The sequence below is a fragment of the Montipora foliosa genome, chromosome 10, assembly GCF_036669935.1.
Source record: "Montipora foliosa isolate CH-2021 chromosome 10, ASM3666993v2, whole genome shotgun sequence".
Taxonomy (NCBI): domain Eukaryota; kingdom Metazoa; phylum Cnidaria; class Anthozoa; order Scleractinia; family Acroporidae; genus Montipora; species Montipora foliosa.
Window position 1 is genome coordinate 3,315,201 of NC_090878.1, and position 12,500 is coordinate 3,327,700.

Genomic DNA, 12,500 nt, shown 5'->3' on the forward strand with positions numbered 1-12,500 from the left:
GTACTAAGTTATTTGATGTACACCCAATTTTGATATCCAACATTAACTGTCAGACATGTCTGGTTTCTGGAAAGCCAGCCGGTCTCATCTCACTTTTTGTTATCTACAGGTCCATCAATTAACATCATTAGTTGAGCACGTATACTCACTGCAAAAGGGTCGGCCTGCTCCCAGGATATAGGTGCACCCCATAATGCAGGCCGCACCCTTTCAGGAAGAGACTCAGGAACAGCGACTAAGATGAACAAAATATCTGATGCTGCCACAAACGTAGCGAGAGCAACAACAGCAGTATCATCATAAATGTTGCCTATATAAGCACCCAGAGCTGGACTGATGATGAGACTGGCAGCAAATGTGGCTGAGACCTAAGGAATAGAAGATAACAATAAAAATTCAAAATTGCATAGTGTGTATGTGCCATTACAATACTACACTTTAAAAAAAATGGTTGTAAGCGGATAAATTCCTTGGATGAAATTTTATCACCTTACTAGTGCTAACCGATTTTAGTAAAATTTCAGCTGTGACTATTGCATTTCTAGCTTTTTGATTGGCTAAAAAACTCCCACTATGAGCCAACAGTCGAAGTTTTACGTCATATGGAAAATAGTGCGCCAAGATGCTCTTTCCGGTCGCTTTGTAAAATTGTGGAAATAAAAATCGGTGGCAAAGCCCGGTTTGAGAATTTACTAAAACAATTATTCCATTCGCCTTTGTTGGATATGAAGTGATTATAACCAACTTGCGCTACGCGCTCGTTGGTTATTTTATCACTTCATATCCAACTAGGGCTCATGGAATAATTGTTATATAGTTGCAGCAGTGGGAACCCAGCATAGGTTGAAATGCAAGGTGCATTCAGATAGTGACTAATGTGCTTGTAGAGTACATTAATAATGATCAGACATGAATTGCACTTATTCTTGACTGAGAGTAGAAAGATAACATTTAACCATGCCTAAAGGATCTGTTTTCATTTACTGGAGCTACTACTCAGAAGGATAACAAAGGCACTTATAATGACACTTTAATAGTTATCCCTGTTGAAATGGAAGTGCTCCACTGCCAACAATACAAAACATTATCCCTTCTCATCTTGTTTTTGTGCTGTGATAAACGAAACTAAAATACTCACCAGTCCGTAGGCTGTACTCCGCTCACTCTCTTCTGTACAGTCAGCAACATATGCAAATGCTATAGAAAAAGTCACGGCAAACATCCCAGACACAGAGATCATGGCAAAGAACCACCTGAGACACAATGACGACAACATTAGGTTCAATAAATAATGTGCAACTGACAGCAAGTTACATAAGATATAAAGAATGTACTGAGCACCTTAAGTTCTGCTAAAATACCTACCAAATTATTACTTAGTACTACTTAGTACATTGCATTACACAGAGAGTAACAGACTAATGTAGTAAAGCCTGGTACACGCCAAGAAGGCCCACCAGGCTGGCACTTATCTCCGGTTTCTTTAGCATGAAGTGACTAGGAGTATTTCTACTCCCCCCTGGATCGGATGTCAGTCCATCGCAGGGTTACCCCCAGCATTAAATTCGCCGGTACCCATTTATACACCTGGGTGGAGAGAGGCACTGTGAGAGTAAAGTGTCTTGCCCAAGAACACAACACAATGTCCCCGGCCAGGACCCCAACCCGGACCACTTGATCTGGAGTTGAGCGCCGCGCCTCCCGACAGACTAATGTACACTATGCTTTCTCATCCCTTATATTATCTCAAGACGAAGGAGTCACTGTTGGGTTTCCACTAAAACATTCTAGCCTCTCATTGATAATTGCATGCACAGAAATCAGGGACATGTCTGAGCATGCATTTAAACTACATGTAGGGTGTCCCTTTATTGAGCAAACTACTGAAGTGCTACAAATAGTGAAAAGTTCATCAGAGTATACAACTAAAATGGAAATGGGACACCCAAGGATTAAATGAGACATATCTTTGTGATTTTGGATACCTGTTGTATGTCTATTCATTTGTATATGGATATGGATAATCTATATTTATTTAAAACTATACTATGGATATCAGATTTCCAGCATTTTCATTAGCTCGCCAAACATAGGCTATCAGTTCATAAACCTGCTGTACCTAATATGGTCAAGGAAGGCGTCAGCAATAAAGCAATAAAGCTCTGGGAAAAAATGGCAGACAAATTAAAGTCATTTTGGACTGGAATAGACTGAGGCAGAAATTGATGCTTTAGTCGACAATACTACCCCCGGGTACACTATGCAGTTTTTAGTAAAACATGCCTCCTTGATTACCTATCACTTGATATCCAGCGCACCCTTGTAGAATAATAATAATTATTATTGCTAAGTACCGAGTTATCTGGCCCCAGTTGTTCAAAGACAGGATAAGTCACTTTATTTTTTTCTCAATGTGCGAGTGGCTGGAATTCTGCGAAACCTGCAATCTGATTGGTTCTGGGAGCAGGCGAAAGTTTTCTATCTTGCCCGCCAACGCAGGCAGAATCAGGGTAGCCCTGGTTGCATGACCTAATGTGCAATGACCTTAAATTTCCATTTTTTGACATTGAATCCGTTTACATACAGAAGTTTCAAAAGAGATTTTAATTAGACAAGAGGCATGGAAATAGAATTCAAATAAAAATACTTCTTTGCAACATTCAGTTTGTAAGTTACTTACTGCATTCGCTATCAAGTGCGGTGCGAGTCAACAATTAAAAAAGTGATTTCAGAGAGGGAGGGAGAGAGAGAGGAAAAAAATAAATTATTTAAGTTATTTACCAGCTAAGGGTTGGTCCGTATAGCAAAAAACTGTGACCTTGGTCTCGAAAAAGCTGCCCTTGGCCTGCGGCCTCGGGCAGCATTTTCAACACCTTGGTTACAGTTTTTTGTCTTATGGACCTCGCAGCTGGCAAATAACTTTACATGTATATCCAGCAGTTTCAATTCTGCAATGATTTTTACACACATTTAGTTAAAAGGTGTGTAAGAAAATCATGGCCAACGTTTAACGTCATATACATTATTTTTATGCTCTGAATAGTAACTTATCCACTGGATAAAGTCATCCAACCTTTCAGCAACTGTGGCCTGTTGTGGTTCAATTTTCCTTTGTCTAATATTCATTAATATCAAAATTGAACTTCTTTAAAAAAATTTGAGTGAGGAGAAAATTTGAACCACAACATAATATAATTATCCATAAAAATTCTCTGCAAGGCTTACCATGGATTAACTCTAAGAAGTGGAATAGGTATGCAAGTAAAGAAAACTGTCACAAGAAGAAAGGACTTGCGTCCCCACACATCAGAAAGAGCTCCAATCAGAGGAGCACTAAGAAATGACAAAATTCCCTGAAATATCAAATAAAATTACTTTATTTAGTACTAAACTTAGGATAGATACATTGTAGATTATCAACCTTGGGGACTTACCAGAAATTAGCTGGGGGAGAAGAGGGGTGGAAAACAGGGGAAGGTCACAGTTATTAATTGAGCCCTTCAAAAGGGAGGGCTATTATCGTCCTATTGAGCAAAAAACTTTTTTGGTCCTGCTTTTCCAACAGATATATCACATGCATGTGAGGTTTTCTTTATCAAAAGTACTGAACCATTTTTCTTCTACAACTGTATAACAAATTTGGAGCCATTGTTTATTGGGGGGGGGGGGGGGGAGATAATTTTACGATGAGATACAGGGGAGGGTCAAAACATTTCAATCCCTTACATAGGAAGAGTCATTTAATTTTTGCTGCTTTACTGAAAATCTCCACCCCCCTCTCCCCCTTCCCCCTGCTAATTTCTGACAAGTCCCTTATGTCAAAGAAATCCTGAGCTAAAATGATGCAATTTGTCTTCAATAATTATTATTACTTTTGGTTTTAAGTTTATTTGAGTTTGAGGAAATAATCAGACACTCACCAAATTCCTAAAGTGATTCAAATCAGTTTCAGCAATTTCAAGAAGGAAAGATTGATTCTACAGTTGTTTCAAGTACCTGTATACAATATACAGTAGTCGTGGCTGGCACCAATGACCATATCAAACACCAATAAATTGTGGCTTAATAGGAGGCAATCATTTTTAAAAAATCTCTGTTTTGATCACGTCCTTGAGACTGTGGGCACAATTTTTCCTCTACAGACTCTCCTGGCTGGTGAATGTGTGCTGGTACTGGCTTATCACATGAATAATAGTATTATTTACAATTTTACATGGAATACCTTAACTCCCTGTATTAATCCATTCATTAAAAATGTATGGTCTTGGAAGGTATTATGTAATACCTAATAAAAGACCATAACAAATTAGAACCAAATAATGAAAGTGCTGAACAGGATTACATCCTTATAAAAGCAAGACAGTGTACAACACACAACCAAACTGCCTTTTCATAAAGCAAAATTGCTTACATCTTACATGTTGGAGTGTCAAGTATTTATGAGTCAATGAGTTAATGAGTCATGAGTCAATGAGTCAATGAGTCAACGAGTTAGTGCAGTTAATTAAACCATAAAATGAAAGCTAAAATTTCAGAGAGTGCTTAGGCCTAATCACTGAAACGAGGGCTTAGGCTTAATTAACAAATTATTGCTATATTGACTGTGAGTCTCATTGACTCATGACTCACGACTGATTGACTCATTGACTCATTTGACTCATAAAACATGCGTTCTCTACAAGTTGCTGGTGCTAACTAGGCATAAACATTCTCATTTGTCATTCATGCACCGTGTTGTTGGAAAATCACACAAACTTTTCCCATACATATTGAATCACCCACAGTTAATAAATTGTCCCGTTAAAGAATAATGTACTTAGAAAATCAATGAGAAAATTTAACAAACAAAGTAGTAAAACAGCATTAGTGTGACATGGTAATTTTTTTTTACTTTTCAGTAAATTATAGAGACAAAGTTGAGTGAATAAAATATCTTCGATTTAATAAATAAGATAACTTAATACAATAGACCATTAGAAAATACCATAGTAGCCATAGACATCTTTCATAATGGTGGCCAAATATAATATTCTCCTGTTTTACTGATAAAATTAGCCTTGCTAGCTTTGCTATGACGAGCAAATTAATTTAAAAAGAATATTTGTTTCAAAATGAGGGCAGTAGGTCTATAAATACATGCAGCTTTCCACTTACGGTTAGCATAGGTGATGTAAGAAGGCCCCAGGCAAAAAACTCGAGGAAGATTACTACAGTTGCATGGTACACATTTGGCTTTCCAAATCCCTGAAAGATTCAATCAAGTAAATTGTGTTAAATATCTTTAATTTACAAACAGTAGTAGTCTGACTTGAGGCTGTTCATACAATTTTTTTCAACGAAACTCAATTTTTTTTGTGAAAACGTTTTGGAAAAACGTTTTTGGAAAACAGATTGTACTGGTTAATTATTTATGATAAACTTTACTACGAAAATAAAATCTTTGACTATTATTTATTTCACTGCAAATTTACACATTTGTAAAAACGAAAGGCAACTTCCTCTTTGATTGTTTCAACAGCTGCCGTTTTCATAACGTTAGAGTGTCATCAAAAGTTACAGACCACCATGTTTATGATTGTACATAATTTTCTGGCCATCATAGGCTTTTTTACGTATCGTACGTAAATTTATAATTACAAAGAAATATCAATGGATAAAAAGCGCTCCTTAACAATCGGATATAGGTTTGTCCTTCCACATACGTGAGAAAGAATATTTCAACTGCATGTGTAAGCTAGAGTGACTCGACCTCCAACCTGTGTTCGATTACCTTGCAATTATGGCTTTGAAAAAAAGACATGTTGTCAAGCATCGCAATTTCCATAATGGACTTTTCACAAGGCCCAATCAACATTTTCACAATAAAACCAGGCATTCCTAAATTCCTATGCGCTGGAAAAACCCAACACAGCATTTAATAATATTATCTTTTTTAATTGAAATTCTCACCGAGCCAGTGACGTCCTCTTTTAAATCCTTCGATCGCCATTTCCTCGCACCCGTTGAGGGAAGAGAAACAAGTCTTTTCAGACGTTTCTTTCCAATTATCACCTTATGCATCAGTGAAGCATCCAGATGTCACTAAATTTTCTCATTATCATAAAATGAAACAATTTGAACACATTTTTTCCCGATTTTCCATTGTCTCATCCTTTGCGATTCTTTTCCTTTTTTTACTATCACCTCTGCGCAGAACATATATTACAGGGAAAAACCGCTGTTACAGTCTTGATTTCCCCAACATGCTTAGCGTGCCTCCCGTTACTCTGAGCACCCGACTTTAAATATGATATATACCACACCAAGTGTCCTTTTAGACCAACGTTAGACATCATCCACCCTAAGTTAACCACGTTTACCCACATATACTCCAAGTTAACCACATTTACCCTCATTTACCCTAAGTTAACCACGTTTACCCTCATCTACCCTAAGTGAACCACGTTTACCCTCATCTACCCTAAGTTAACCACGTTTACCCTCATCTACCCTAAGTTAACTACGTTTACCCTCATCTACCCTAAGTTAACTACGTTTACCCTCATCTACCCTAAGTTAACCACGTTTACTCTCATCTATCCTAAGTTAACCGCGTTTACCCACATCTAACCTAAGTTAACCGCGTTTACCCTCATCTACCCTAAGTTAACCACGTTTACCCTCATCTACCCTAAGTTAACTACGTTTACCCTCATCTACCCTAAGTTAACCACGTTTACCCACATCTACTCTAAGTTAACCACGTTTACTCTCATCCTTATCCTAAGTAAACCGCGTTTACCCACATCTAACCTAAGTTAACCGCGTTTACCCTCATCTACCCTAAGTTAACCACGTTTACCCTCATCTACCCTAAGTTAACCACGTTTACCCTCATCTACTCTAAGTTAACCACGTTTACCCACATCTAATCTAAGTTAACCACGTTTACTCTCATCTATCCTAAGTTAACCGCGTTTACCCACATCTAAACTAAGTTAACCGCGTTTACCCTCATCTACCCTAAGTTAACCACGTTTACCCTCATCTACCCTAAGTTAACCACGTTTACCCTCATCTACCTAAGTTAACCGCGTTTACCCACATCTAACCTAAGTTAACCGCGTTTACCCTCATCTACCCTAAGTTAACCACGTTTACCCACATCTACTCTAAGTTAACCGCGTTTACCCTCATCTATCCTAAGTTAACCGCGTTTACCCACATCTACTCTAAGTTAACCACGTTTACCCTCATCTATCCTAAGTTAATCACGCGTACCTACATCTGTGATGAACAATGAACATTGAATCGAAGAGAACTTGATTACGTAATTAAGCTTTTGTTCTGACTTGGATAAGATACGTTTCTGTTCTGTTTCATTTATCGAGTTTTACGCCCCTGTCTTCATGTACTATTGTTCACAGTTTGAATCAATTATATAACTAGCCATTCCCGTGTTTTTTAACCGGTTTTACAACTGTACACGTGAATTGTACCCTTATCAGAGAACGCCCCTTAAGTTTTTGTGGAGTTGGAGTTAGGAGATCTTCGGAGCAACACTGGAGTTTTCAGAGCAGTTTATCTTTTTCGGAGTTACGTAACGTTGGAGTTTCTTTAGCCCTTTAAACAGGATCAGACGTAAGTCTCGGCCTATTATATGAAGCTTTCGTTTTGCTTTCAATTTGTTTCTTTTGTGATTAGTCTTAGCCCCTTTTTTTGATCTCGTGCATTGTAATTTCCCCTTTTAGTTTTCACCGCAAGTGTACAATAATTCAGACGAGTTGGTGTTCAAATTAAACGCTGTTGAGTCAACTTGTGCTGTTGAGTTCTATACTGTGGTTGACACTTCCCGATCTCCAGTGCACAACATCCCGTGTCCGCTGCACTGGGTACGCGACAGTGAAAAGTCTGTGGATAAAATCAACGAATGGAGGTAAGCGGTATCATACTTTAAACCCGGAGCCATCGAGAATGACGAGCCCAGGAAAAAAATGGCTGAACGTAGAAGGAGAGAAGGAGAGCGGAGCCAGGAGCAAAAGAGAGAGGAAACCCACACGAAAGGCTCTGCAAAGCGCGGTAGAACTTAAACGGAGGCAAATCCTTAAATCGCGTAAAAAGCTCCTTAGTGTTATGCAATCAGTAGAAGGGCTAAGTGATGACAGCCATATTGATACTGTAGCGCGTGACCATACGCTCGCCTCGGAGGAGTTTGGAAGATTGTTGCAGGAGTTAATTGGCCTGTACGAGCAAGATTCACGCGGCGATTACTTAGAAGAGGCTCAACTTAGTGAAGAGAACGAGACCCTTAACCGAGGGTTAAGGGCCCTTAACCGAGCCCTCCTACTTTTAGACAGCCTAAAGAATAGAATTACTAGACAACCCAACAAATTGTTGGAGACAAGATCTGTGTGTTCTCGTCTTTCCTCGCGCCATTCGTCATCCTCCAAAACTAGCAGCACTACCGCTAGATTGCAAGCGCTAGCCGAAGCTAAAGCGAAGAGAAGAAAGAAAGAGAAGAAGCTCAGTACACGCGGCTAATAGCGCAAAAAGAACTTGAACGCAGGACACGCGAAGCAGAAGCGCAGAAAATTCGACAACAGGATATAGCGCAATTCGAAAGGGAGAATCGCGATTCTGGGAGCAGACAAAAAAGCCGCGATGGCGAACGCTAAACTTAAAGTTTTCGAGGAGGCTTTTCTAGAAGAAGAATTTGAAAAAGATTTCAAATTACCAGAGTTAGAAGTTCCCAAAATCAAAGCAGAGGAGAGGATTACCCAGTGGGTACATTCCAACCCCCTAACCACAGGAAAGGTATCACGTTCCGAGCGAAATCACGAGCCGTTAAGCCCGCCAAAACAAATAATGCTCCCATTGCGCCCCACCCCCGAAGAAAGAAAATCAGAAAAAACAGATCTCCCTGAACTCCGCGTCCAAAACCCAGATCTGCCTCGGCAGCAACCCATAGATGAGGATTGTGTAGTGCCACAAAATACCATTTTCAATCGGCAACCACTTATATCCTCGACCCCTTTGAAAGATATCACCGGAAGTCAGCTGATAGATTCGCTTACAGTCGCAAATCAACAGATAGTTGCCGGCCTAGCGAGACAGCCTGACATATTCTCTGGGGACCCTACCCTCTTCCATCCCTGCAAAGGCGCATTCAAAGCTATGCTGTTAGACGCTGATGTATCCCCAACTCAGGAGATAAACTATTTAAGAAGCTTTACTAGCGGAAGGCCACAACGCCTAGTTGATAACTACCGGAAGCGGCAAATGCACGACCCCGTTGCGTTACTAAAGGAGTTGTGGGACGAACTAGAAAGGCGTTTCGGGAGCGTCGCCGTAATTAGTAATACATTGTTGGAGCGATTACGGGACGCGGCGACCTTTGGTGAGCGAGAACACGATAATTTGCAGCTGTTCGCAGATCTTTGCGCGGATATCGAAAGTCAAGTGACTTATCTTCCCGGACTTGCGTGCCTCAACTATCCTAACGCCATGCAACCAATAACCGAGAAGTTGCCACGGTTTATCCGCGCCAAATGGGAGAAAGAAATAGCTTGTTACTCGAACTGCAACGGCGGAGCGTATCCCCCCTTCTCCAGATTTTCTAAAATAGTCCAGGAGCAATCAAAGATAAAGAACGATCCAAACGTTCTGGCCGGTCAAGCAGCCAGCCCCACCCAGGTTTCAACACCTAAACCACGCAAAGAAAAGAAAACTCTTAAAACAGAGACTCGGCCCGCAGCTGGAAAGGACGGCGCCGGAGAGGATAGGAGGGAGGCCCCTGAAAAAAGAGAAAATAAGACTAAACATTGCCCGTATCACGAAAGGGACGGACACGATCTGCAGGAGTGTAAAGCGTTCACAGCGAAACCCCTGGAAGAACGTACGGAGTGGATTAAAGACGCCCACCTATGCTTTCGCCCTTACCACGTCGCGAGCCGGTGTAACACCCCAGTACAGTGCGCTATCTGCGGAGACAAGCGCCACAGCGCCGTATTGCATAAGGAGAAGCGGCAAGCTTCTAAACCGGAGAATGAAGCAGTCAACCCGAAATGTACCGTACTCTGTGGACCTACAGGAGGCGTGTCCTGCAGCAAAACTCTGCTCGTGGACGTCTATAGCCGGCGTAACCCACACCTCGCTAAGCGCGTCTATGCTATCGTTGATGAGCAGAGCAACAGTTCCCTCGTCACTAGTGAACTAGCCGACGACCTTGGAGCGGACGGACCCTTAGAAAAATACTTCTTGTCCACGTGCAGGCATTACAGTACGTTCACTTAGCGGAGCAGAGTTCGCCGCGCCGACCCTCACCGAGTGCGATACCATCCCACAAGACAAGAGCGAAATCCCCACCCCAGACATGGCGAGGAGTTTCCCACACCAAAGGCCATAGCGCACGAGATACCTCCCATAAACCAGACAGCTAAGATTCACCTCCTACTTGGCCGAGACGCCTGTCCACTGTTACGGAGAAAGAACCTAACACCGGAAGCAGAATTTACGAGCTAGTACCTTGCCCCAACCAGATCAAGGTTACAGACCCCCTCTTGGAGCGTGCCACTGACGACATATTTAGGAAGACACGAGATGACAACGAGCCTGGTCTCTCCCGCGAGGACCGCAAGTTTCTAGAGATACTGGATAGGGGTATACACAAGAACGCAAAGGGAAACAGGGAGATGCCCCTACCGTTCCGTAACGAGCGCCAGACTATGCCAAACAATCGAGATCAAGCAATGCAGCGCCTACAAGGGCTTCTCAAGACATTTGCCAGGAAACCCGAAATGAAAGCAGACTATCTGGACTTTATGGGAAAAATAATCGACAAAGGCCACGCCTCAGCTATCCCAAGTAAAGAAGTCCCGTCTCCTCCCGGCCGTTCCTGGTACTTACCGCATTTTGCAATACAAAGCGCACCATTCGCGTCGTATTCGATTCCAGTTGCGAGTTTGGTGGAATTTCATTGAACAAAGTACTTTTATCAGGCCCTGACCTGATGAACAACCTTATTGGAGTCCTCATGCGCTTTCGCAAGGAGAATATAGCAGTGATGTGCGACGTCGAGCAAATGTTTCATTCATTCTACGTTGACCCACCACATAGAGACTTCCTTCGTTTCCTATGGTTCGAGAGTAACGATCCGTCAAAGCCCATCATAGAATATCGGATGAATGTACACCTATTTGGCAATGGACCTAGTCCCGCAGTCGCTACCTACGGCCTACGCAGAACAGCCATTGACGGCGAGGAGGAGTACGGCGAGGAGGCCAAAAAGTTCATTTGCCGTAACTTTTACGTCGATGATGGTTTGACCTCGCTTTCATCTATTCAAGAAGCGACAGACCTGGTTAAGAGTGCACAAGCCACCCCGCACAGCTAACCTTCGACTTCACAAAGTAGTTTCTAACTCTGTGGAAGTCATGAAAGCCTTCCCGGCCGAAGACCGAGCAAAGGACGTGCGTGACCTGGATTTACGCCACGACAGCTTGCCAGCTCAACGCTCACTCGGGGTATTCTGGGACCTGGAGACAGACGCCTTCACCTTTAAAGTATCCTTGCCGGAAAAGCCATTCACAAGGAGAGGAGTATTGTCCATCGTCAACTCTGTGTACGACCCGCTTGGCTTCGCAGTATGCTTGGCTTCGTGTTATGCTCGAGGGGAGAAAAATACTGCAGCAGCTTGTCCATATGGGAGAACGGACAAAGGAGAACAATACCCCCCTGGCCTGGGACGACCCTCTGCCTACAACGATGATAAATCGGTGGACGCGTTGGAGAGACTCTCTCGTAGAGTTGCAGAACCTTTCCGTGCCTCGCTGTTACCGCCCTAAAGATTTCGGCAGCGTGACAAGAGCGGAGCTACACGCCTTTTCCGACGCGAGCCAGGACGCTATTGGAGCCGCAGTCTACCTTCGCCAGTTCAACGAAGCAAACGAAGTGACTACAGCTCTCGTCTACGGCCAAGCAAGTGTCGCCCCGTTAAATCCGACGAGTATACCGCGTCTAGAACTGTGCGGAGCGGTCTTAGCTGTTCAAGCAGCCCAGAGAGTTAGAAAAGAAATCGATGTGAAGATTTCTGATGTGATATACTACACCGATTCGAAAGTGGTACTTGGCTACGTTACCAACGAGAGTCGACGGTTCTATGTGTACGTAGCCAACCGAGTCGAGCTGATTAGGAGCATGTCTACCCCGGAACAGTGGAGATATGTGGAGACCGATTTGAACCCGGCAGACCTAGCAACGCGCGGAGTTCCCTCAAGCGAGCTAATGGAGACGAACTGGCTGGTAGGCCCGGAATTCCTATGCAAACCGGAGAGACTCCTCCCAACCGATGAAACGTTCGCGCTCGGCGCAAGCGACAAGCGATCCTGAAGTGCGAAAAGTAGTGTTCAGCGCCAGTGTAAATACGCACGAGGAGGAAGAGCCAGGCCTTGGAGCAGGGAGGTTCAAGAAATTCTCTTCATTGAAATCTCTGCAGCGGGCAGTCGCTAACCTAATTGTCATTG

General features: G+C 42.6%; 2 protein-coding genes and 1 pseudogene across 2 annotated transcripts in view; 2 read left to right on the forward strand and 1 right to left on the reverse strand.

The window, feature by feature from the left end:
* LOC137973704 (hippocampus abundant transcript 1 protein-like) overlaps positions 1-6,187 on the reverse strand; it is a 14,358-nt gene extending 8,171 nt beyond the window's left edge. Inside the window, exons 1-6 of the mRNA XM_068820575.1 lie at positions 5,950-6,187; positions 5,155-5,244; positions 4,223-4,285; positions 3,226-3,353; positions 1,139-1,253; positions 150-368 (exon numbers count right to left, since the gene is read on the reverse strand). Coding sequence (XP_068676676.1) covers positions 150-368; positions 1,139-1,253; positions 3,226-3,353; positions 4,223-4,285; positions 5,155-5,244; positions 5,950-6,060 — 726 coding nt within the window. The 5' untranslated portion in view covers positions 6,061-6,187. The remainder of the gene's footprint in view (positions 1-149; positions 369-1,138; positions 1,254-3,225; positions 3,354-4,222; positions 4,286-5,154; positions 5,245-5,949) is intronic.
* A 4,612-nt stretch (positions 6,188-10,799) lies between these two features.
* On the forward strand, positions 10,800-11,371 carry LOC137974222 (uncharacterized; annotated as a pseudogene).
* Positions 11,372-11,742: 371 nt separating this feature from the next.
* The window catches only part of LOC137974223 (uncharacterized), a 1,219-nt gene continuing 461 nt past the window's right edge, over positions 11,743-12,500 (forward strand). Inside the window, exons 1-2 of the mRNA XM_068821097.1 lie at positions 11,743-12,279; positions 12,473-12,500. The exon at positions 12,473-12,500 is cut by the window's right edge and continues 461 nt beyond it. Coding sequence (XP_068677198.1) covers positions 11,743-12,279; positions 12,473-12,500 — 565 coding nt within the window. The remainder of the gene's footprint in view (positions 12,280-12,472) is intronic.